This window comes from Notechis scutatus, chromosome 2 (assembly GCF_049901735.1).
Source record: "Notechis scutatus isolate UNSWTSFEM ecotype Mainland chromosome 2, rNotScu1.2, whole genome shotgun sequence".
NCBI classification, from domain to species: Eukaryota; Metazoa; Chordata; class Lepidosauria; order Squamata; family Elapidae; genus Notechis; species Notechis scutatus.
The window spans coordinates 151,017,935-151,044,854 of record NC_142010.1 but is presented as its reverse complement, the minus strand read 5'-3'; the positions used below and the strand labels follow the sequence as shown (position 1 = coordinate 151,044,854).

Here is a 26,920-nt window from a genome sequence, read left to right as displayed (position 1 = left end):
AACCATCTCCAGTTAAATTTGGCCAAAGAGGCTGGCATTTAGTCAATTTTCTGCTGTGAGAATATCAAGGGATAGCATTCTTTTTGCATCACAGAGAAGACAGAGAAAGAGAAAAAAGGACTTCCCATTTCCCCATGAGATTTTATTTAAAACATAAATTTAATGATACAAATAATTTTCAAAGACACTTAAGCGAAAACTGTCATTCTTTGGGGGAACTTTCTTCATGTTGTGTTGAAGTCGCCTCTCAAGAAAATGCATTTCAACTTTGTCCCTCTGTTGTTAATATAGAAGGGAAAGTTCATAGAAATATATAAACCCAGCAACTAAAAAAGGGCAAATCCTGTAAATATCTTAGCCAGAACACAATATGTCCTCTCTTTTCCTACACTGTGGTGTTTCAGAGGTGAGAGGACAGTAAAAATAACTCATCAAGAGAAGAATATAGTGATATTGTACAGGTGTGCTTGTGAAGAAAGAAAGAAAGAAAGGAAGGAAGGGAGGGAGGGAGGGAGGGAGGAAGGAAGGAAGGAAGGAAGGAAGGAAGGAAGGAAGGAAGGAAGGAAGGAAGGAAGGAAGGAAGGAAGGAAGAAAAAGAAAGAAAGAAAGGAAGGAAGGAAGGAAGGAAGGAAGGAAGGAAGAAAGAAAGAAAGAAAGAAAGAAAGAAAGAAAGAAAGAAAGAAAGAAAGAAAGAAAGAAAGAAAGAAAGAAAGGAATCTATGGGAGAATTTGAGGGGATCATATAGTTGCCAGCTAACTGTTGGGAGGATTCTTGCAAATAATCCTGAGTAAAATTTGGTCTAGTTTATCTAAGTGAATTTTATATTCACAAAAGCATATATTTCCCCCATTGGTAGAAAATGGGCTAGAAAAAGAATAACAGCTATTATTCAGATTAGTTATGTTTAAACAGTTAAGAAATGTTTCCTTCTTCATAGATTCAAGACATATTGAAGGACCTTTTTAGAAAGGTCACAAAAAGGTCACCAGCCCATTTCTTGGTTCAGAACTATTGCTGAGATAAGCAGTTTTAAAGTGGAGCCTTATTTCAAACCAAGAAGGGATAAAACACACTGCTGATGCACAAAATGTGTATTTGATAAGCGAGTCCTTGGAACGAAAATTGTGAGGACAATAGGATTTAACCTTTGGGAGGACGTTCCTTCAAAATGGTCTTTCTACAATCTCCAAGATTTATCACATATGGAAAATATCACAGGCTTGATCTTGTAGAGGGAAGTTAAAATATAACCAAAGTGAATGTCTAAATGAAAAGGGCACGATCAGTTCTCCATCTGGTGGCAACTGCAGTCAGTAAGACCCTAATTTTCACTAGCAACAGATTGGAGTTCTGTCAGCTTTCCAAATATGAAGTCAATAGTGGTGTTCACAATGATGTTTCCTGATGATGATGGACCAATTCAATGAGCCAAGTGATGACCATAGTGGAGCTGATGGTGGAGAAATTCTTGGGATAGATTTATAGCCACGCAGTCAGGGTGAAACATCCACTCACACATCCACAGTGCTTTCATAAATGACTTGTGTAAATACTCAGTTGTAAGGAGAAGCAGGTACAGATTGTTTCTGGGGTCAGAGATACTCATCTGGGTTACAGTGCATTTCTTGCAGAGTGGGTAGGAAAGAAAATAGTCATGGCGCTGGTTATTTACAGATTGGAGTGGGTGGGTAGCAAGTTGGATTACTCCAGTCGCATTCGAATTGGCATAAGCAGTTGATGAAGGGGTATAATAAAATGGTAAAACTCTGAGGACTTTCTGGATTAAGAAACAAACAAATCAACTTTCACACATATAAGTATTGATCCCAGGATCCTGAATGTGAGCCTATATTTTTTCCCCCTCATGTTTTTTTTTTTTTTTGTATAGTCAGCAATTGTTTTCTCCCCGGCTTTCCACATTCCATCCTGGCCCTTCAAAAGGATCCCTTCACAGAAAACAGAAAAAGTTTTGCCCCTTCCTCACCAGCTCTTCCATTATTTATATGAATTACCCCACTGTTACTTTCTCTCTGCTCTGATAACCTGGAGGGATCTCAGTTCTCACCCCCAGGGACCATTTTCAAGGGGTGTAAACTGTTAATGGAGCTATGCCGAAAGGCTATCCTTGTTTTAGGAGACTCTTCTCCCTCCCTGTGTTTCCCAAAGTCTCTACATAAAAGTGTGTGTGTGCATGCACAGGCTACAAGGCTGTTTACACCAGAGCGGAGACCACACCTAGGGAACCATGTGGGATGGGGGAAGCCTGTGGAGGAAAACTTGTTGGAGATCCTAAAAAATGAGGATTGGCTCCAAAGGGGAGCAGGTGTCCTGGTAGCATCATGGGGCTGAGAGGATAGAGGGCAGCAGCTTCTTCCCCCATCAAGGAAGAGGGCATCATTTCCAAGGGGGTGTTTGCAGGGATTGTGGTTTCCCCAGAATTCCCTTTGCGCTTTTTGGATTTGGTGGAGGAGACCTTGCGGTTCCGTGTTTGAATCCCGTCCTTGCGCATTGCCAAGGGACGATTCACCTGTATGGTACCAATAAGAGAAAAAGTGAAGGTGAGATTAAGATCTCAGAGACAATTCATCTGGTGATAAGTATATTACATTGTTGTAATACATTTTAAAACAATACAATTACATTATGATAAGACATTATTCTGTCGGCCTAAATCTAAGGTCATACCTCTGGTCTGCTAAATGGTTGGTGGTATGAGCAAAACAGTATGGAACTACATGACATATAAGGACAATAAGCATCCCGATCTTTTCCCTGAGCTATTCAAGGATGGCTTATATATTAAATGCCCCTAAGCCTGTGGGACCTTTTCCAATATATTCCTGGAAGCAACCAGCTCCCACTCACCCACTCAAGTACCTCTCTCTTTCATGTACATATACTTTTCCTCCACTCTCTTCCTATTGTCTTACATTGTGCAGTTTGTAATAGAGGCCACAGGCATTGCATACGGGTTCTCCATTCATGTTACGGCGCCAAAGAGTTGTGGTAGTCGTTTGGCAATTACTACACTGGGTTCCAGCTCGCTTGCTGACAATCTGCATCATGGAACAAGGAGGAGAAACAGATACTCACGTTATCAATTTTGGAAATGATACCCAGGGCCCATTGTGTTTCCTTAGAGCAACATTTCTTAAATTGTGGTCCAAGGACTCCCGCGGACTCCCCAAGACTCTCTCAGAGGTTCGTGAAATTAAAATTATTTGCTAAATATTAAAGACATTTGCAAGAATTTTAAATAATTTTAAATAATGGCACTTTTTTCTTGATTGTTTTTATTTTAAAAACATATAGGCTTTTTCATGCAAATGTATTTATTTATATTTGACACTTCTCAACCACCTATCCCCCTCAAAGGGTTTATATTAACATCTAATGGGTTTAATTATTATTAATTAATTTTAATACTTTATATCTGAAAAGAGCAATTGTTATAAATATTGAATCATTTATGTGTTTCTTTTTTGTTTTGATGGCTCCCTTCAACTTCAATATTTTTTCCCCTACTCTGATGTTTAAAACAGTAAAATCTAAAAGTTTGGAATATGTTTTGTAGCAAAACTATTGCCAGGGGGAATCTAGTCAGTTGCATAGGTACCCAACAAATCACAACAGCTGAGATGTAATGGGTGGCCAGATCCCATCCCATCCTCAACTTTAATTACAGTCTCAGTTGCTGTAATTAATAGTAGTACAATCTGAGTTATGTTATTAAAGAGATACAGTAAGCTTAACCAGGGAATTAGATGTAAATAATGGCGATATACGTATATTTGAATTGTAAACCACTCAGAGTCATTGATTGAGATGGGCGGCTATAGAATTTAATAAATAAATACATAAATGTTTGCACATGTCTGTGAAAGCAAAAGACTGGCCACTAGATGACACTGAACTTTATTGTATCTGCTGAGGTCAGAAATTTCCTGTTCCTGTTCTGTTCCTTTGTAATAGAGATAATAAAAATTCTTGTCTCACTTCCTGATTTATTTGTCCCCAAACCATCCATGACTTGCTGTTAGATGTCAGGTTTTTAAACCCACAGATTCCTAACGAGATGAGAAAAGTGACAGCATTCTTTGTACTAAAAGTCTTAATTTCTAATAATACAACAGGGCAGTAAGAATTGGGTGGGAAGGAAGACCTCTTTTGCCTAGCTAAGATCTCAAGGAGAAGCCAATAGTACAATTAGATTTGCTCATTTACATATGTTATTGGTAAGAAAGCCAGGAATGTCTATAATGCCTTTCTCCTTCCAAAGCAAACTTTGTGATTATTCTCGGCCAGGCTGATATGAAATATATCCCCAAGAAGAGTCATTGAGATTTTCTTCAGTTGGTTGGAAGAAAACCTTGGCAGATCATGGAAACTACAGAACACCCTTTCCACACTGAACTCAGAATATTTAATTTTAAAAAAAATCTAAATTACCTACAAAGATTTCTGCTGGTTGAAGCCAAAGTCCCAAGTAGGCCACATGATGGTTCCTTAATCCATTAGGGGAAATTCACAGTAGTGCTGGTAAAGTATATTTCTCAACTAGTATTTGAAAGCCCAGTTCTGTGCTGGTTGTCAAAGATCTTCCAGATCAAATTCATCAGCTGATTATTACCTATAAAGCTTCTGCAATGTGGTATCAGAGGACTAGCTATAACTTGCTCATCTTGTAAGAGCATCAAGAAAGGTTGGCTCAAGATCCCATCATGATGTAAGGTGAAAGGGACATGTAGCAGAAATTAGCCATGTCTTTCCTATGGTTAGCAACACAGGCGAATGCTGCCCTGTAAAAGCAGGATACTTCACTCCTGAGACCAGACGATTCTCTGTTTCAAGCAGACATTTATTCTGAGTTGAGGATGGGTGGGCAACCATTTTTAGCTTGGTCTGGAGGTGCCAGGTTTTGCTGCAACCATCTACTGTCAAACTCACAGCATTACAGCAGCGTCACATGACGTATCGGGATTTCCCCCCCCCCCCCCTTCGTTAAACCGGGTGTGGCTGGCATGTGATGCATCTGGCCTGCTGGGAGTTTGACAGCTCTGATCTACTGTATTTAAAAGAGCATCTTTTTTAACAAACATAATTAAGACACTGTTTAACTAAGCAAAGGGTTGCAATGTTGAGATGGAATTCTTAAGAAGGTCAGCAGGATGCACTTGCTGGAAAGCAAGTGTTGACTTACCAGGCGTTTCTTGGGCCGAATGAGGGGCCGGTTCTGACCATTCATCTTGTGATAGAGCCCACAGGCATTGCAAAGATAGTGCCCAGTGCCATCTCTCCTCCACAGTGGGGTGGCTGTAGCTCCACAGTTCACACACTCACGTGCCTCTGCGGAAAGAGGTGGAAATAGACATTCAAGGAGAAGACAACATGATAATTCAAGTGGGAGGATACCATATGTTTTTTCGCTTCTAGGAAAGACTGTCATTCTTGTTGAAACAATGTTGTGTTGGAGAAGGACAGTTTGGGAGAGGGCAAGAAACTATTAGGAGCCATTTTGTACAGTGAGCTATCAAATCAGGAAGAAGATTCTGCTTTGAATATACAGTACAAAGCTTAAATAACTCAGAACTAGAACACCTGTCAGATTGCCTCTGCTGTAGAGACCTGTTCAATCATGAAACCCTTCAAAAGACATCCTGCTGCATTTGACAGGCATCATCTTGCCTTTAGCTGCAGAAGGACCTTCTCTGGAGTGGCATCTGCTCTTAATGTTGCGATATTCATGAAGCATGTCTACTACAGTAGAACAAGAAAGGTCTGGTCTCACGAGATTCCAAATGGGAGAAATTGCATTGTGAAGCTCTTGGGCAATGCTATGGATTTAATAGATTTAATTTCAAAAAGATTGGAGTGGGCGAGGTTATAAAGGTAACAGCTGTTTGCAAATCTGTTCAATAGCTGAATCTTTTCCTAGGATCATGGGGGTAGCTATGGTTTAATAGCCATCTCTTTTAAAAACCAAAACAAGGTTAAGTTTGGGAAGTGTATTTTATCTCATTATACAATAATTAGTGACACTAGGCAATTATACTTGGATAGAATTTGGGGTTTCCATCACTGTCCTGTTCTTATTATTTTTATTATGCTGCTATTGCTATTAGAGAATCCAGTGCAGAGTCCTTGGAAAAGACACAGGCTTAAGATGTTGTAGATAGGTGTTATGTTCATTTCTCAGCCCACTCCAAATAATCTTTTTGGAATCAAATCCAGATTGCTATGTAACTTGATTTGCTAACATTGGAAACTCAGAATAATTTTTTAAAATTAAAATCCATGTCTTTAGCCATCAAAAAATGCACTCTAGTTTCTTACTTTTTAAAATGTTAATACTGTGGATAAGACATACATTTTTAGCATAAGGTGAATAGGGTTCTAGTATTAGTATTAGTATTAGGGTTCTAGTATTCTGTGAATAGGGTTCTAGTATTCCAAACCTGCAATTATTTTATAACATCAAAGATATCCAAGAGAAGATCTCACCACTGGGGGAGAGCTGCATTGTCCCTCGGAGTTTGGGGGAATATCCAGCTGTCAGGGGGCTTCCAGGCATCGGGAAATATCCATACTCCTGTCCCATAGTGTAAGGACTTAGGGCCATGCCAGCTGAGGTCCCGAGGGGCAGCAGTTCAGCATGAGTGGGGCTGATCCGTTCTGTCTTCAACATCTCCAGATACCTGGGGCTGCTCTTGCCATCGGGGGAAAGGTCCTTGGGAGAGGGTGGTGAATGCAGGGTGTGGTAGGAGGACGTGGCAGAGGTGTAGATAGGAAGTCCAGTGTGGTTTTTCCCAGAGGGATTGGACACCCAGGCTGCTGTGCTGTAGGGATGGCTTTCCCCCCATTGCAAACCATTGAGAAGAGGGTATAATTGCCGCACTGTTGTAGAGATGGAACATAATAGTAGTAAATGTAGTGGTGATGATGATGAGGAGGAGGAGGATATAATTATATGCAAGAAATAACACTATAATGAGCATGTGTATGCACGCTTGTAGACTAAGAAAAAAGTACATTGCCCAATGAAAGATATCTAGTAGATAAGATGCTATGCATGGTTTCCACCATCTAATCTGAACAACAAATGCACCTACTTTTGATTGCATTTGAGGAAAAGCTTGACAGATACCATACAGGAAATGAAAGGAAAACATGATTGCCACACACACAAATATATACATACACAAACATACAAACGTATGTGCATGTGTATGTTTACGTTTCTATGGTATTTTATGTTTGGAAAAGTCTGCAGCACAAAAACACTAATGTTTGGAAAAGTCTGCAGCAGGAAAACACAACAATAACAGTTACGGTTTACACATAATGTTAAGCCACAATCTCCTGCACAGTCTTAGGTATTCAGGCTGTCTCCATCTTCATGGCAGCCATTTTGGTTGCCGCTGCAGCTTGTCTTCGGATGAGAGGGCTTTCCATATCAGAGGGGAGAGATGCAGCTCTCCTCTACCTGCCAGGCGGTCTCCCTTTTCTTCACCACCCCTCCAGGGTAGCTATGGTCTCGATTGGGGCCCTCCAACGAGGTGAGCTCAGAACGGGGCCATATTGTTCGTGGTCCTCGCTTTTGAAAGCGACGGAAGTCCAGCCGGAAATCAACCACAATCTTTTTTAATGTGGCTTGTTGAATAAATCTGATTTTCTGGATATACACCCAGCATACTTAACCATAAACTCTGGTTTATAACCACAATGGTTGTGTTTATACAACTCACTAAACTGAACATAGCATGTGAACATAGCATGTAATATCAGCCAAGCAACCAGAATTTCTCAACAGTGTTGAGGCTATGTAGAAGAGCAAACATGATAAAAAGGAGCCTGTTACACAGAGAATTTAATTTAAGCCAAGGCTTACCAGTGCTTGTCTCTAATGATGGGTCTTAAATCAAGCTTGTAGCATAGAAAGACGTAGAAAAATTAATTTTGAGAATTTAGTGAGCAATTTTGCCAACACAACAGATTTGCACAACCATCCATGACTGAATAGAAGAGTATTTTCTAATATGATATCCTCCAATGTATTAGGCTACAATGATCACCATCCCTGGCTTTAATATAAACCTCTGCATATGACTTTAAATTGGGAATAAGCTGCAGACGAAATTGAGGTGTCCAAGCCTTTCTTTAAAAACTGAGATTGGTTTCCAAAAATCACAGCATCCATGGCCAGTTGTTACATTCATACCTACCTGGAGAGTGTCTGTAAGATTCAGGCATTCGAGAGAAATATGTGGGCAAAGTATTGGAATCAATTCCCTCAGGACTCGTAAAGAAAAGGTCTGAATCGTCATTTCCTTGCAAATGAGAGGACTCTATATATTGTGGGACAGAATCCTGACTGGTGTAATCCATTTTCTTGTCTTAGAGCTTTCTTCTGCAAACGATAAAGCCTACATTAAAAAAAAAGGCTGTCAAACAAAACAGAAACTACTAGGTATAAAAATACTATATTGTTGCAATCAAGTATTATTTCAGAATCTAGTACTTAGAGCAGTGTTTCGGCAACTTTAACTCGTATGGATTTCAACTCCCAGAATTCCCCAGCCATCCATGCTGGCTGGGGAATTCTGGAAGCTGATGTCCACACTTCTTAAATTTGTCAAGGCTGCAAAAACATTTGCTTAGACGGATGATAGGAACTAGAACTCTGGGATCTATTTCTTCACTAAGGAAACATGGAATTTTCAAGAATTTTAATTTTATATAAGAACTTGTAAAGTTTTTGTGTAAGTAGGTCCATTTCAGCGCAGTCAAGAACTTTCTGAATAATCAAATTATTTGTTGGCCTTCCAGCATTGTGCCAATGCAATTCTTGCTGCAGTTATTATATGGAGAATTAAATATTTCATTTCTTTTGCGTAGTTCCCTTTTAACATTCCCAACAAAAATATTTCAGCCTTAAGTTCTAGTTGGATATTTGTAATTTCTTTTATCCAAATTCTAATTTTTTTCCCAGTGTTTTTTACTTTTTGGGCAAAGCCACCAAGTGTAGAAGAAGGTACTTCTTGTATGCTTACATTTCCAGCAAGTCGGACTTAAGTTTGGGGACATATTCACTAATCTTGAGGGTGCCAGGTACCACCGGTAACACATTTTATATTGATTTTCTTTATAGACAGCTGATTTTGTTATTTTGTAATTTTGTTTCTAAACTTTTTCCCAGTCTTCCAGATTAATGTTGTGCCCTACATTCCTTGCCCATGCAATCATTGGGCCTTTAACTAATTCTTCCGCCATTTCAAATTCTATTAGATAATTATACATTTTAGAAATTAATTTTTCATCTGTTCCCTCTAATATTTTATTTAATTGGTTCGGTTTTCCCTCAATTCCAAATTCTTCTATGTCTTTTTTATACCTCATCTTAAGTTGTATATAAGGCCACCACTCTATTTTCATCCCTTGCTCTCTAAGTTCTCGGTTTGTCTTTAAACCTCCTTGAAAATTTAAGACATTATAATATCTAATCTTTCTTCCTGTTTCTAAAGCCTTGGGGTGGATCACTGCCTCCATGATGGATATCCACCCTGGAATCTTCATATAATGTTTATGTTTAATCTATTTTCACATTTTCAATAGTGAGCTTCAGATTACATGCTTATTAAAGTGTGTATAACTCTTATTTCCAGGGTTCCACATGAAGGCATGCCACCCCGCCTCCAGATCATGCCCTTCTAGGGTTAACATTCTTTTATTTCTTAGGTTGGCCCATTCTTTAATCCATGTTAGGACTGCTGCTTTATAATATAGTTCCCAGGCAGGGAGTCCAAATCCACCTCTGTATCTTATAATGAGCTTAGTTTTATTCTTGCTTTTTTCCCTAACCAAATAAATTTCATAGTAATTTTATTTAATTCATTAAAAAAAAATTGTCTAATTTAATTGGAATAGTTTGAAAGAGAAATAGTATTCTTGGCAAGATGTTCGTTTTAATGGTTGCAATTCTCCCTAGCATTGATAGTTGTAGTTTCCCCTATTTTTCTAAGTCGTTTGTTATTTCTAATAATAATTTTACAGAATTATCTTCTTTTATTGTTGAACATCTTGCCGTGAGCCAAATTCCTAGATAAGGAAGATTCAAGACAGCTTGGGAAAAATCGTACAAGTGGATTAAAGATAAAAAACCAGGGAATTAAAAGATAAGAATTTGAAAAATGAAGTGGTTAGATTAAGAGCATTTAAAAAACAGGAACTGAATATTAGTAAAATTGTTTTCAATAAAAGATCTCACTCTTAGTTGATTAGAAACATATACATTTTATTTTTATGTTTATTTGTTATATAATTGTATATTGATTTCATTTGTAACAAAAGGTTTTATTCTATGTATTGTACATATTTTTCTTTTTAATCTTAATAAAGTTTATTTTAAAATTAAAAAAAAGAACTTGTAAAGTATATGATGAGGTAAAGACTAATATTTCCTGAAAAATCTTCATTTCCTTGGGTAATGTGGAATTTTCAAGAAAATTTGTTTTCAAAATGTCTCCTCAGATGGCACAATTTACAGGCTATAATGTATGAATCAGCAGGCACTTGGGGCATTCTGTCAGTCTAATCACAGGTTCATTGTTGGAACATCCCATTGCAGAAAATGTACTAATATAATGTTTATTAGCTACCCAGTCTCTCTGTGAGAAAGGAAAGTGTACCATCATCACCTATAACTTTTTCTCACACTTTTCTCATACTCTAAACTCCTTACCATCATTGTCACCCTTCTCTGTCCTCTAGGCATATTCCAGCTTGTTATTATTGTTCCTGAACTGTGTTTTAAATTTCCTATTATTCCTTATAGGGCATGCTTATATTTCAACAAACTAATCAACCAGGTGAAATAATTCATATTCTTGATAAACTTTCATTCTACTTTATCTAAACCCTTTCTGTATTTGAAAAAATAATTTGAGAAATTGCTCTTGTATCCCACTATTTTATTTATAATATGATTTCTCATTAATCTTTTATTTACTCTCATCATTTTATATCTGTTAAGATAAATATCTTCAATTTATATGCTGAAATTGCAGACAATAATTTGCTTGATCCTTGATTTCTGTAGGTGATTGTCATACAAATAAGATGTGACAGTCAAATTTTGAACTGGCCAGGACTTTTTTGAGTAGTTAAGGGTGCATGCACTGATTAAAAAAAAAGTAACCAATATTTCTCTGTTTTGGATTATCCCAATTATCAGCTGAAATGATGCTCTTAATAAGTTGATTTTTTTTAAAAAAAACACAAACTTTTCCATAGAACAATATCCTGCCTGCACAAAACAGAGGAGACAGTAGCATTACTGTGGTGGATTAACAATTCTCCTTTCAAAAGATGATAAATGGTAAGTACTGCATATCATGGGTACTTCAGGGTAAAAATATACTTTCCATATTTATGTATCATCAGCTGGACATGATCATGCCCGTAAGAGACCATTATGTGTATGCAGTTGTCTTCCCTGATCCTAGCAATATTATTCCTGGTCTAAAACTACTCTGAAATTAAGAAATGGAGGCATCCAAATTACTTTCCTTTTTCTATCTTTCTCTCTGATCTCTTTCTCAGAACTGACAACTCATTTTAGAGCGTGCTTTCTTCTCAGATAAGAGCCTATACATCTGATTATATTCCTTCCCCCCACAGTGTATTTTTCTGCACTAGCCTTGTGGGTATGTGTGTGTGTGTCCATGTGTGCAATAATGCAAATTTACTAAGGGACTCCCCTTATTTCACTGAACATAATGCAGAAAGGCAATGTATCTCACATTGGGGAACCCCGGTTCAAAAATCCCCGTTTAGTCATGAATTTCACAGGAAGACTTGTTGTGCACATCACCAAGAGTTGCTTTCAGTAAGATGGGCACCTATAAATGTGATAAATAAATAAATGATTTAGGGCCAGCCTCTCTTCTCTGCCCACACTTCTTTTAAAATTTTGTTGACAATAAAACAGTAACGATGATGATGCAACCATGCAGATCAGAAATACCCACCTTTTGCCTTAACCATGATCAACCTTTGAGAAAGTCATCAGTGATTTTTCTGCTTGTGACGGGACTGAGACAGAATTTCCTCAAGCAGGCTTTGGATGGACTTCATAGCTCATTCTTGGCCACGTTTATCAACTAAGTCACAACTGGCTGCGTTCACTTAACATGCTACAGGTCTTTCCTGTACTGATTAGAAATACTGTTTACCCATCCCGGAATTAGCAAAAAAACTCTATGGGCACAGAATGGGCCCATTCCCAATTCCAATCTCAGTCACAGCAGCTGCCTGGTTTCCTTTTAGAGGATCTGAGATTGCCCTTGGTAGGGTAGCATCCTAGAGGTTTGGTAGAAAAAAATAAATGCTACCAGCCAGGATATGCTTTGTCCCGTACTTAACGGCAAGGGGGGAAAGGCGCTAAGTAAAAACTCACTGAACAAGTTTCTCACTTAGCCACATAAATTTCAGGGTCAATTGTGGTCATAAGTTGAGGACTACCTGTATTAGATAACATCTGTTTGTGCTGCTGGGGGAGGATGGGAGTTATGCTCAAAAACGCCAACCTGAAGAAAGCTATTTGAAACCAAATAACTAAATCAGAGCAAGTAAAGTGGGGTTTCCTCTGATGTCCCTGTGGCTCCCATCCTGCTGGCATTTCAGAAAACCTTGAAGGCCGTGTGGTTCTAGGCCTTAGGCTGGGGCATTTGGGACGCCCTGCCAATTGGGTGTGTGTATGGTTAGTCGAATCTACCATCAGTTCTTGTTTTTTCTTTTTTTCATAATTTTTCTACTTCTATTTTGCTGGGTTTTATTATACATTGCCCAGAATTGGTAAAGAGTTGGGTGGTGTAAATTAAATAAAATGTAAGCACCCACTTGTGTGTAAGCAACCTTATCTTTGGTAGCTTCCTGTTTAGCTGTAAAACCTGACAACCTCAGAGGAACTGGATATAGGCAGCATATAACCGGAATTGACAGAGGGTTCTCCCCCTCCCTCCCCATTTTGCTTCTGAACTTCCAGAGGTGCTGGGCCAGTCACAAATGCTAAACAGATTAGACAAAGATCCACTTAAGAAGTTCCAGGACAGATACTTTGCAGCTAAGGACCACAAGCAGCCCTCAGACTAACTTCACCTTGCCTTTTGGTCTAATTTAGTACTGTTGGGAGGAGTTTAGAGAGAGACAAGCAAAAGAAAAGCCGAAAGTGGTCCATGATGCAGAGGAAATAGTTGTTTGCTCACAAGCCAGATAATTGCCACCTGGTCCTTCTATGCAGTTCTGAAGGTTTAAGAGAAAAGTTATGGCACATAGGAATAACAGGAGGGTGGTTCTTCTCACCTTAAGTTCCAAACCTGCCTGCCCCCACATTTGTGGCAGATGGGGGGGGGGGGAATAGGTATTTTCCTATTCCTATTTTAAACCACTCTTTTGTCAGACAAGTAGATACTGCTTCACCCATCATAGTGAAAGTGACGAGTTCCAGGTAAAAATATTTTTTTTTAAATAATGAGGCCTCCTCTGCATCATCCCCTGAACTTCTTTAATGCATACTAATCACCTTCCCTAATAGCCAAGGCAGGCCCAGGACAATGTTTTAGCATCATTTGCTTTTTGAGGAAAAATTTCCAAAGGTTTTTGAAAATGTTAATAACTCAGTGTTCCTTTAAAAAAAGAAAAAGATGTATACCTTTCCAAATAAATACGAAGCAAATGCATTTACTAAGAGTATGAATCTATAAACAATGTCTAGATATCTCACCAACTTCATAATCTGCTTCCACCAGTCAAATCTAATTCTGGATGCCATCTGGGGTATGATACATGGGCTTGGTTCATGCAACATGCCAAGTCCTTACTTAACCATCACGGGCTATGTTCAAACAAATAACAAATTCGAAGACCTATAGCATGGTGGGCCAGTTCAGGCAACAAGTTATAAGCCAAACCACACAAGAACCACAAACCTGTCACCCATTTCATTCTTCAAGTGTGCTATGCAAAACTGTCAGAGGAATATTAAAGCCATGAACATTCATTAACCAATATCCTATTATCCGTAATGAATAGAATTTTTTCCAGTCGGAAGTAGACACCTGATTTCCTCTAGATATTTGAATTATGAGTCCCATCAATCCAACCACTATGATAAATGTGAAGGGTTATGGAACCTGCAGTTCAAATATCCAGAGGACACCAGCTTGTCAATCTGCCGGCAACTCTGATGTTCTCTGAATGCTAGCTGCAAATTCTGAGAATTGTGATCCCTAAATATTTAGAAGAAATCTATTAAGAAAGGCTGTGCTATGTTCATTTGATTTCTCTAATAGGGGACATTGTGCCCAACCACAAACAAAAGAAGATCATGAATAAATTTCTGACAGTAAAGTAATATTAAGTTCATGCAGCTAGGACAGCAGTCCCTTTTGACAGGTTGTTGCAGTATCAAGACAGATGGACCGATGACCTAACTAGAGTATTCTCAAGTTCCCACTGTTCAACTAAAATATTTTAAATGGATGTTTTCTGGGAAAAGAATAGGAATACGGCAGTGGGGAAGATTAGGAAAGGTAGAAAAGATGATGCACAAAATTTGCTGAATAAGGTAGGAAAACTTCACGATCAAAGTTTCATCTCACTTTCATTTTAAGGCAATGCTTAAACCTGATGCTTAATTTCAAGCCATTTTTTAAGCACAAGCAGTAGCTGCCTCCCTCCACAGAAGTATCAAATAATAGAAGAGAAGCCTTTTCATCTGGTGTCAAAAACTACAAACTTCAGCTTTGTCTTCATTTCAGCCCCGGTGGCACAGTGGCTAGAATGCAGTATTGCAGGCTAAGTCTGCTGACTGCCAGCAGTTCAAATCTCACCAGGCTCCAGGTTGACTCAGCCTTCCATCCTTCCGAGGTCGGTAAAATGAGGACCCGGATTGTTGGGGGCAATAGGAGGACTCTGTAAACCGCTTAGAGAGGGCTGTAAAAGCACTGTGAAGCAGTATAGAAGTCTAAGTACTATTGCTATTTGAGAATTCCCAACAGCAACACAAAATAAAGAGACCTATGTTGTTGTGGAGAAAATAGGAGGAAGAAGGCGTGTTGAATACATTCGCCGCCTTGGGATAGAAATAAATAAAAATAAAAAATAACCCTGATAATCAAAATCTTCTTTTCTTTATGTCCCTGCAGGAGCATATATGTCCAATAACTAAATTTAGCTAAGGCTCAAGAAAAGGGATCATAATCTTTGTGTTAATCCTGCTCTCTGCAAACTTTTCTTCATGTTGATGAAGACTTCTGAAGCCTTTGTATTCCTATGGGGGTTCCGACATCTTGGGGAATTAGGCTTTACATAGCATGAGGAGCCTACATGGATACAAACAAAACGAGGAGCGCGGTGGAGAATGCAAAGCAATGGAACTGTACCCCTGAAGTTCAAAATAGCTTTTGTCAATCATGAAGGGCCTGGAAAGTAAGCTAATCTGAGGTTAAAGATACAGCTTGTTTTCAATGAGATTGAACTTCCTTTGTAATCTGGTTATGTTCTTAAGACTCCTTATTATTCCTGATTGAGAGCTGTGGCCACCAGTATCTTTGCAAGTCTTTATCTAGTACCCCCATTGTACTTTCTCCGGGAAAACAAATCAAATTACTGTCACATATGCATAGATAATCATAACATGCATAATTTACATGACAGTAGTATTACACTAGATATTAGCACAATTGAGAAAGTCCAGAAATATTTCACAAGAAGAGTTCTCCACTCCTCTACTCGTTGTAGAATACCTTATGCCACCAGACTTGAAATTCTAGAACTAGAAAACCTTGAATTACGCCGTCTTCGGTCTGATTTAAGCATGGTATATAAAATAATACATTGCAATGTCCTACCTGTCAATGAATACTTCAGCTTCAACCATAACAACACAAGAGCACACAATAGATACAAACTCAAAGTTAACCGCACCAAACTTGATTGCAGGAAATACGACTTCAGCAATAGAGTGGTCAATGTCTGGAATACTCTACCCGACTCTGTAGTTTCTTCCCCAAACCCCAAAAACTTTAACCTTAGACTGTCTACTATTGACCTCACCCCTTTCCTAAGAGATCTGTAGGGGGCGTGCATAAGCGCACCAACGTGCCTACTGTCCCTGTCCTGTTGTTTCTCTTATTCTTCTTTTATCTTTCTTATATGTACCCATTTCATGTATTCACAACTATGTATACACTTATACTTATTATCTTGTAAACAATTGGCAAATCAAATAAATAAAATAAATAAAAATAGAACATTTACACTACAAAATAGCTCGAAACTTCGGCTGATTCCAAATGCAGACGTTAAAAATGGGAAGAATACAAATCATTGAAGGTGTCATATCAAACCAACTAGACAAGTTCACATTATTTCATAGACTCATTGTGGGACTGAATGCAAATTCTCAACACAAAAGTAGTTTAATTTCCTCTTTAACCAAAATGACTTTGAGATCAGGAATGAAATCTGGGAGGTGTTCAGGGACTGGGGTGAAGAAACAGTTATAGTAATAAAGGTCTGAAATTATCCTCGTTCTGGATAAATGCCTATTCTGATCTCAGAAAAGAAATGAACCAGCTCATAATCAACTACATAGATAAAAGTTTTATCATTTTAATTATAAATGGGGGTTGCTCAGATTTGTGAAGGATATGAATCTCCTGCCAACTGAATCCATCTACACAACCAGGAGGGAATGCTTTGGGTTCCTCCCATCAGGAGTGGGTGGGCGTCCGTGGTGGGATTCATTTTTTTTAAATACCGGTTCTGTGGGCGTGGCTTGGTGGGAGTGGTGTGATTTGGTGGGAATGGCTTGGTGGGTGTGGCAGGGGAAAGATACGGCAAGATTCCCATTCCCTCCCCACTCCTGGGGGAAAGTTACTGCAAAATCCCTATTCCCTCCCCACCCCACTAATCTGCTTTCCAGCTCCGTTCTGCTATGCAGGGCAACAAAAATAAGACCCGGTTGATCAGCTGGGACTCGGGAGGCAGAGAATAGATGGGGGCGGGGCCAGTCAGAGGTGGTTTTTGCCAGTTCTCCAAACTACTCAGAATTTCCACTACCGGTTCTCCAGAACTGGTGAGAACCTGCTGAATGCCACCTCTGGTGGGTGTGTACCAGAGGAAGGCCTTCTTAATGGCTGGCCTGCCCCTAGGGAACACCCTTTTGCAGGAGCCCAACCTATCCCAAAGATTTGGTCTTTTATTTCATAGGGCCTTTGGGTGTCTCTAAGAAGCTGCTCTTATTTTTGAACTGGGAAAAGGAAGGGTAGTTTTATTTTCCTGCATTTTTAAAATTCCACCCCAACATATCTGATTCTCAACCAAGAGCATTCTCAAAAATCAGCAGAGTAGTAAAAAGGATGTCGGAAAAAAAATATATGAAAAATTTCTCCAAAATGTTTGGGAATTATATCAATGAAAGAATAATGGGAAGGTTTATGTAAATGAGAAGAATATAAAGGAATGCAATCTCATGCAAAACAAATGCCCTTTCAAATAAGATTTAAAAACAACAAGTAATATTAAAAGACATAACTGAAATGTAGCCAAATATATTAGAAGCCAAAAATCTTGTAAGAGGATGGTTGGGATATAGAATGAAAAGAATAATGACATTGCAGAAAACGTTTATGACGAATTGAGACCTATTCTCATGACAAAAAATGTGTGAGAGAGGTCTAGTCTCAACTTGCATCTTTAGGAAAACCTTTCAAAGTGGTGTGACAAATAATGGTGACTGAAAATGCAATTCTAGGAGTTGACAAATTGATAGCAGGCAAATTGCTTGATCAAGACTCTGCTCATTGATTAACAAATTATAAGATTGCTCTCTCTGGAATATTGGAAAAGAAATCAATGTAATGTTATTTTAAAAAATGAGCAGAATTTGAGAGAAGGGAATCTAAATAATTTAATATCTCATGTTGGCAAACTGGTGGAATCTGTTCTTAAGAACCAAACTACTCCATACAGAAGAAAAATTATCTTGGCTTCTACACACATTACTAATTTTGAGTTCTTAGGGAATATCAAAAATATGGACAGGGTGATTTAGTGGATGATATTTACTTTCTAAAAGTTTTGAACAAAATTATGGAATTTGCCATTCAAGACAAAGAAAAAGGGACAGCTTTAAAAGAAAAGTAAGAACTATGATGCAGGTCTCAAAGGTGCTTTTCTGGACTTTCTTGGTTTTTTCTTTGAAAACGTTTCACTTTCTCATCTAAGAAGATTCTTCAGTTCTGAAGTGAACTGAACAGAACTGAAGAAGCTTCTTGGATTAGAAAGTGAAACGTTATCAATGAAAAAAAAACAAGGAAGTTCAGAAAAGCACCTTTGGAATAGCACTTTTGGGACAACTATGACTTGGATGATTGAAAATCTCCATAGACTAATGGAGGATACAGCTATCAATGATCACTACTGATAGTAACAATAGCTCAGAGGCAGGATCAGTGGCAATCTGTCTCTTGTGAGTAGAAAAACTTCTAGGTTTATGAGACTCCAATTGGCCAACGTGGATACAGAATACTGGACTGCATGGGTACCGTATTTAAACTGAGCACACAGCACTCTTTTGATTTCTTGCATTTCATGTTGTTTTGTGAGTTTGTGAAGAATATTATTGCAGAGCTGCTCTCTGATATCTGTTCCGGCTTATTTTATGTTGCCATTTATATAGGGACATATACATTACTTTTTCTCATCAGTGGTGAGAAAAGTGAGGTCCTGCAGGAAAAACAAGATATATAGATACAGGATAGGCAATACCTGGCTCAACAGTAGTACCTGCGAGAAGGATCTAGGTGTCCTAGTGGACTACCACTTAAGTATGAGTCAGCAGTGAACTGCAGCTGCCAAAAAAGCCAATGCAGTCCTGAGCTGCATCAATAGAGGGACAGCATCAAGTTCACAGCAAGTGATAGTGCCACTCTATACTATATTAGTGAGGCCACATTTGAAATACTGAGTCCAGTTCTGGTCACCATGATACAAAAATATGTTGAGACTCTAGAAAGAGTGCAAAGAAGAGCAACCAAGAAAGTAAGGGCTAAATTATATGATGATGAACAGCTGATGGAACTAGGCATATTTATCCTAATGAAGATAAGGCTTAGGGGAGACCTGATAGTCATCCTCCAATACTTGAAGGGCTGTCATGGGGAAGAGGGGTTAGATTTATTCCCCATAGCATCTGAGTGCAAGACAAGCAATGGGTGGAAGCTTGTCCGAGGGAGATCCAATCTGGAAATAAGAAGGGATTTCTTGACCGTGAGAACAATTAATCAGTGGAATGGTTTGCCTCCTGGAATTGTGGGTGCTCCATGGCTGGAGGTTTTTAAGAAAAGATTGGACAGCTGTTGAGGTAATTCCCCGTTAGGAGAATGAGCGCATACAGGGAGACCTATAGAAAGTAGTGTTGGAATAATACACACAGAGCACACAGATACATTGTACAGTAAATGTAGGTTTTTACTTCCAGAAAGGTTTAAGCAAAGTCCAAAATAAGCAGTCCAAAAGTCATTTACAGGTAAATCAGTCAGTTTTTCAATCCAGGGATAATCCAAATATCAAATTCCAGTGTCAAAAACAGTCCAGTATCAGACTTACATTAAATCCAGTAATATCAGTCAATTAGAAGAAATGGAGGAACGGCAATATTTTCCAACAGAAGGAAACAGAGATACTCACTCAGACACACTCTCTTCTAAGACTAAGACTAAACAACCCCGGTTTCTGGCTCCATCTTATGGCTGTTTGAGAAACCACACCCAATTGCATGCTCTTGCATTCCCTTAAAGATATAGTACTAAAATGTTTATCCTGGTTTATATATTTCTAACCCAAATACCTGTTAGGTGATTTATATTCCTAACAACAGCCATTTGTCCAGGATGGTATAAGGTCAAAGGGTTGGACTAGAAGGCCTCCAAGATCCCTTCCAACTATACTATGGTTTACTTATTTTTTTTCTATTTTATTTGTGCCATTTGAGAAGGCTTTTTAAAGTTGCCTATTTGCAGATCAAAAATTACCCAAGTTGTGCCCCTTCCCTTGTGTTTCTTGAGAACTTAAATCAGTAAGAACACAGAGGGTAAAATACTGCCAGCAGATATTGTCAGGAAATTCCTCCTTATTTCCAGATTGGATCTCCCTCTGACAGGTTTTCACCCATTGCTTGTCCTGCATTCAGGTGTTATGGAGAATAAATCCACCACCTCTTCCCTATGACAGCCCTTCAAGTATTGGAAAATGACTATCAGGTCTCCCCTTCATTAGGTTAAATAGTTCCCTTAGCGATTACAGTACAGTGATTATAGTACAAAAGCATTAATTCTGCAAGCATGCCTACAGTGTCACCGAATTAAATCCTCCTGAGTACAGTGGAGTTTCATACTGGTTCATGAAAGGAATGGGCAACTTGTGATCCTTAACCTATTTCTTTGCAGCTCATGGGCTGATTCCAACAAGCAATTATTCTGGATCTTAGCCTATCACTTGAAGCCTACTCTCATGCCCCTGTTGGAGTCTGAATAAGAGGAGGAAGATGAACAGCTGACAGGGAGTGGGAGTGTGGCTCCGTTGGCTGTGGAGGAAACTGGGGAAGGGCAAAGTCTGGCTGGGCAGAGCAGGGAAGAGGTAGAACAAGGGAGAGGGAGTTCAGAGAAAGACTCAGGCCCACCCCCTCTTCATCTTAGGGCACGCAGGGAGGAACAGAGAAGAGAGCAATGTGGGTTGTATGGCTTATGGGGGAGGAAAGGGCCCTGATTCCCTTCATTAACCACACCTGGGAACCAACGTGCCTACCGTCCCTGTCCTATTGTTTCTCTTATTCTTTTATTTTTCTTATATGTACCCATTTCATGTATTCACAACTATGTATACACTTATACTTATTATCTTGTAAACAATTGGCAAATCAAATAAATAAATAAATAAATAAATAAATAAATAAATAAATAAATAAATAAATAAATAAATAGAGTTTAAAAGAAATGCATGCTGAGTGCGGCAGCTGCTGGGAGCAAACGTGAGTTTATCTTCTGTTGACTTTGGTTATCTGTGTTCCTGACATCTTCCCAACCATGTTGAGTTATTGCAGTGCCTTCACGTCTGGAATTCTTGCTCCTGCCCTGCTGGACTAATTACCTCATTTTGCCTTGATTGGACTTATAGTTGCAGTTTTTGTTGACCACGTTTTGGACTTAATTCTCTGCAGCCAAAGGCTGTTCCTGGGAGAGTTTTTCTCCAGACCAGAAGGTAACCAGGACATTGGGGGCAAAATTGGAGCTAATAAAGGGACTCCTACTGATTATCTGACTGTGTTGCCTTTGTTCCACACCCCGGGTCATCACACCTACCTATTATGTGGAGGCACAAGCAGGGAAATTGAGAGAAAAAGAGAACAAGTGAGAGAGTAAAAAAAAAGAGAAACCACAGGAAAAAGAAGGGTTAGATGAAGAGAAAGCATGGCTCTCCCCTCCTCTGCCAAACCTTTTTAGCCCTACTTATTTATTAGCATGCAGACCTCACCGACTTTCCTCCAGAACAGGTGAATTCTTAACAGAAAAAACTTGCTCAGGCCTAACCTTATAGATTGCAGAGCATTTGTCAGTTTAGGGCAGGGATTTGGAGTGTTTAAAGACCAGGTTTTTATTATGCAATTATCCTTTTGGGGTATGGGGAGGGGTGCCCATTTTCCAGTAGCCATCCTTCAGTGCATCCCCAGGACTTCCATTGTTTTCCCCAGACCCAAAAAAAGCTGCTTCATGACTTTTGACTGGTAAGTCTAGGATCCAAAGACGCAACATTTTTCCAGGTGTTGGCCATACTCTTTGAGCTGATATGCATTTCAAAATTAGACAATCAGCACAACGATAAAGCTAACTAGACTTTAGTTCTTTTTAATTTAAATAGAATTACCTTTAAATAAACAAAGTTGGCATTATTTCCCCATGCGTGTAATGAATTCCCATTTATCTTATATTAAAAAAATATCAATAGGTTGCAACCTTTGGAGAATCTTGGGAATTGCATTTGAGACTCCTGAGGAGCATTTGCAGCTCCAGAACTGCCTTTTTTTGCTTAAGGAATTGTCCATGTATAGGAACTTGCTTTAGCTATAATGGTTGTAGAAGGCTGTTCTGCAGTCCATTCACATTGTCTAATGTGAATTCTAATGAAGCACATTTCAACTTTTGCTGTGTAATTCTAGGACAAAACAAGAATGGTGTTTTGGTTGGGGTGTGCTTTTTTTTTTTTTTTTGCAATGGTAGGCATGTCTGCTGACATCCAACGTAGCCTCAGCAGTAAAAATGTTCCAGATTTTCTATTCCCTCCCCCACTCAACAGTGATACATCAAACCAACTCTGTCACAAACATTGGAGACATCACCTTATCTTTCAGCCGCACCAGCTGTTATCAGCAAGAATGAAATTTCCTTTTTAATATTTCATTTTAGCCCAAATTACAGTTGATGCCCTACCCATAAGTCAACCCTGCTGCAGGGAAAGAGAAGAAGGGATGTGGGTCCCAGGGATGATTACAGCATTTTATCATTACCAACCCCAGATAATTCAGATAATTCTCTCTAGGGTATTTGTTATCTGGGCAACTAAAACAGCAGAGTTAATCCTTGAAACAGATCAGATGCTCCCTGCCTCTCTCAACTCACTGCGTCTCCCATCAGAAATTTTGTAGGATGATGGAACCTCAGCCTTTGAAAGAATCCAGGGATTTGAGAGCCAAGGCTGAAGGTAAATCAACAGCTTGGAAAGAGGGTGTGGAAATATTGGGTATCGATGTCATTCTCTCTAAACAGTTTCGGCAGCATTCTGAACCAGGATGGGAAGAGAACCACTTCCCCCCCACCAAAAAAAAAAAAACCCAAACAGGCAAGGAAAATCGAATCTATTTCCCAAACTTTGCATGGATTCTTACCAGGACAGGTACTAAATCAGACTCAAATATTTCTGGGAGCAGAAGGAAGTCGGCAGAGAGGCTTTACAGAGAGAGACAGAAACACTAATAAGAATTTCCTCCCTTTCACTGCATTCCAGATTTGCGTATATTATCAAGCCAGATTTTCATTGCCAATCTATGTCTTCATCTTTATTATTCATCCATGCAGTTTCTTGTAACCTTCCTCCATATACTGTTATGCTACAATTCTTTTCTCCTCCTCTTCTTCTTCTTTTTCACTTTATTCAAGACTCATTCATAAATAGTCTTTTCTTTCCCAATTTCATGTTTTTAGTCTTTCCCAGCAGTCGTTCTTAGTAGAAGCAAATCCTTTCTGTGATGATGGAGAACAAACTGTCATTATAACGATGACTTCTCTTGACTCCTTTCTCTTTTATAGCTGTCGGGTACTTTATACCAGTGGTCCCCAACCTTTTTTGTACCAGGGATCAGTTTCACGCAGAAACACTTTTTCAAGGACCGGGCAGGGGCGTGAAGGTTCCAATAACAGTAAATAAATAAGCAATGAACCCGTAACTTACCCTTTCCAAAAAAACTCTCCAGTGAACTCTGTTTCTGGCTCATTTTGTGAGGGCTAGCTTGCATTGCTGATGCAGAATAAATACGCGCGAAAGAGTCAAGCGCGGAAGTTAGGCGAGGGCGGAAGTGGTTGTCTTTCAAAATAAGACACCCGGAAGCAAAAACATATTTTTATATATATTTTAATCACTATTATTCATTCTTTGCGGCCCGGTACAAAATGATCCATAGACCGGTCCGGTCCGGGGCCCAGTGGTTGGGGACCCCTGCTTTATACTACAAAAAACTGTTGGGAAATTCTGGCCGATGAACAAGACAAAGCCAGTGTCACAAGGATTCCGGACAAGGTCAAGGTTGACAGAACATTCTACTGCCAATAACTAAAGATGAGAGCTTCTTTTTTTAAAAAAACCTGGCTTTTATTATTTTTATAAAACTCTAGATGGCAAAGATATCTAATACTCCTTCATCCTCCTATTTTCCCCATAATGACAACCCTGTGAGGTGGACTGGGCTGAGAGAGAATGACTAGCCCAAAGTCACCCAGCTGGCTTGCATCCCTGAAACAGGATTAGAACTCACAGTCCCCTGTTTTCTAGCCTGGAACCTTAATCACTAAACCAAACTGCTTTTCCTTTTTGGTTCTGAAGAATTTTCATTAGAAATATAATTCCTTCTATCCTGGAAGTTTATATAGGTAGTAAACATGTTTATATTTGGTATAGTATAGTATAGTATAGTCACAAAGAATATAAGCTTGAACGTTCTCAGTTCCAAATTGCCTCTGAAAGTAACTCACTGGGTGGAAAGGAGGCGTCTACTTTTTCTTAGCCCACACACCCACCACAACATGGGAATAATAATAATGGCCTGCATTGTGAGATCATTGCAAGGACACAGCGCCATGAGAATTGTGATTATATCTTGCTAATACACCAACGGGTTTTGTGGCTCCATTAAAATTCAGATTAATTATAGCATAACCAAGTCTGCTTAGCATAAAGGAAAGCACAGTCATAGGGTCCCAGCCTCAGTATGCTTCCCCTTCTTCATTCTTTGGTTGCAGACTTTTGAGGCATTTTTTTTTTTCTCCTAAGAAAGATGTTCAATGAAAATTAAACGTATCTGTTTATATATCCATGAGCATCCATGAGCATAACTCGGGATATTATGTCCATAGCAAAGGAATCAGTGTTTAAATCCTGCCTTGGTCAGGTTCCCTGTCTCTAAGGCTCATTCATGACATTGCACTGTTCCAATGTCACATAAAGTGCTGGGTCCATTTTCCCCCCCAGGAAGTTGAACATCCAGATTTTAGATGTAGTTATATGGAACTACTCCTCAAGCATCTTTCTGACGTAATCCAATTGGCCCGATGGCTTGCTTATAAAAATGAACGCAAAATCCTTCTTGGCTGAAAAGCAAGGGCACGGAATTATAGTGTAGGAGGGGGCTTCATGTGAAAACGAAGAGGAACTGGTTAGATTGATATGTCTGGGCCATCTACCATATTCTTCCTGTATTGTGTAGTGAACATGATTGATGCACACTTTGGAGTGAATGGGGGATTTTCTATTTTAGGGGTCCCCAAACTTGGCAACTTTAAGACTTGTGGACTTCAACTCCCAGAATTCTCCAGCCAGCTGTTCTATTTCCGAACATTTTGTTAGCATTCTGCCTCTGCTCCATCCACTATCTCAGCAACCCCATGCTTTCATTTTGTGTGTATTTAAGAAAGGGCAGTTGCCTGCCTTCCATTCTTTACTCAATACAGTTATTTTACAGCATATCAGCCTCTCAGTCGGGCATTTCAGCTTTTCTAAAAATGACCACACCACTGTTAAGCGACCCATTTCTCCATTTCCAAGCAATGCTCTCCTTTTGCCATTCTGTTCTGCCAACCATACAGTATATTTTCTTTTTAAATTTATATTTTCCTCTCGTAATAACTTGTAGCCTCTTTACTGATCATTAGCTAGCTGCCAAGCCTTTTTTCCCTCACACCTAAAGTTCTCCACATTAATTTTTCATAGTAACTGGACAAAAAAAAAAAACACACCATGTTTTCTCTGATTATTTTTTTTACTTTGTTTCCAACAACTGGAATGCAGAATGCTACTTCACTGAGTAAGAAGGAAAAACTCATAATTCCAACCCAGTTTGGAAGAATTCAGAATATCAGTGCACTCTACCTGATCCTTCATATGTTTCGGCAAAAGCCAGTCTTACTGCATTCACCAGGTCCCAATGAATGTCTCCCATCTATCTGTTAAGACTTATTCTCCAGATAGAGACTCTCATCTTGCCCTGGCAAGAAACTGACATGCATCGGCTATCTGTTGATTTATGCCTCTATTATATCCTGCTCTTCAATGATCAAATCTATCTTATTTGTATTTTTTTTACAGAAATCTTTCTGAATTGTTGGTAATCTGTCCACATTATCCCCAAAACGTACAGCTTTAAAAAAAACAATCTCAATTCCCTAAGATACTTTTTGTTCACTTATTTGTATGCATCACATATTCTAAGACCACTTCATATGTTCTTCTTAGAAGTAAATACTCACTTCCATTGTTATCAGTAGCTTTTTCCAAATGATTCTATTATTTCTAACACATTTGGTTGGAATATTATCCCTTCCTTAATTTTTAGAAAAGGAAGAGAGCAGGCAGGTAAACCACCCATCTTACTACTTCCAGCAGAGAAGACACCTCATTTTTCCATTACCTACAGCTGTGATCATGCCATACATAAATGCGAGAAGCATGTGAAGCTGCCCCAAACCACCTGAGAGCCTGTTTTCTTTATCAAACCCAAATATGCAAAACAAGAGCTAAGATAGGGTACCACTACCCATGTGCCAAATGCATTTCCCTTACAGACAAATACAACCAGCCCTGTTTTATGTTTCAATTTAAGCAGACCAACTTCAGCTAGACAGAGCTTATTTTCAGCCAACCATTGTGCCATTTCTTTTTCCAGCTTGTATTTTTCAGTCTATTTTTTTTTTATTTAATACTAGTTCCCTTTCTTAGCATTTCCAGGCCATCTCTCGGTCATTAAAAATCCCAACCATAAAGCAACGGGCATGTTTTAAACCACGGCGTTTGGGCCATATAGTGGATCAAACTGACCTGATGCTGAGGACAAACCTTCTCTACGTTCTGAACGTCTCTTGGTCCCACAGAATTGGAGAATAAGAAAAGTTGGGCTGACCTTGAAGAAAGTGTTTCCACTTCTGGCTGCTGATCTGTTCAATTGAACCCTCTTAAAAGATCCCAGCCTGTTGATGACAGAGAAGACTGAAGAGAAACAGGGAGGGGACCAAAAAAAAAAAGCAGACACCCAAATGA

The 26,920-nt window shown here is 39.0% G+C and overlaps 1 protein-coding gene across 5 annotated transcripts; it reads right to left on the bottom strand.

Moving 5' to 3' along the window:
- Positions 1 to 601: 601 nt before the first annotated feature.
- On the bottom strand, positions 602 to 26,920 carry GATA1 (GATA binding protein 1). 5 transcript variants are annotated; one of them, XM_087956753.1, is made up of 7 exons: positions 26,702 to 26,920; positions 12,028 to 12,205; positions 8,224 to 8,424; positions 6,503 to 6,895; positions 5,202 to 5,347; positions 2,932 to 3,057; positions 602 to 2,528 (listed from the first exon to the last, which is right to left on the bottom strand). In XM_087956753.1, the coding sequence occupies exons 3-7, from the start codon at positions 8,384 to 8,386 to the stop codon at positions 2,214 to 2,216; spliced, it is 1,143 nt and encodes a 380-aa protein (XP_087812879.1). In that variant the 5' UTR covers positions 8,387 to 8,424; positions 12,028 to 12,205; positions 26,702 to 26,920; the 3' UTR covers positions 602 to 2,213. The 5 variants fall into 5 exon arrangements, with proteins under 5 accessions (XP_087812879.1, XP_087812881.1, XP_087812882.1 ...); XM_087956755.1 differs by lacking the exon at positions 12,028 to 12,205 and having other exon boundaries at positions 8,224 to 8,442; XM_087956756.1 differs by lacking the exon at positions 12,028 to 12,205 and having other exon boundaries at positions 8,224 to 8,408.

Coding starts and splice junctions, on each gene's coding strand:
- GATA1 (XM_087956753.1), bottom strand. CDS start 8,386: ATGGATTACACCAGTCAGGATTCTGTCCCACAATATATAGAGTCCTCT. Junction 6,896..8,223: donor ATCTTACAGACACTCTCCAG/GTAGGTATGAAT, acceptor TCTCTACAACAG/TGCGGCAATTATACCCTCTT. Junction 2,529..2,931: donor TCTATTACAAACTGCACAAT/GTAAGACAATAG, acceptor GGTACCATACAG/GTGAATCGTCCCTTGGCAAT.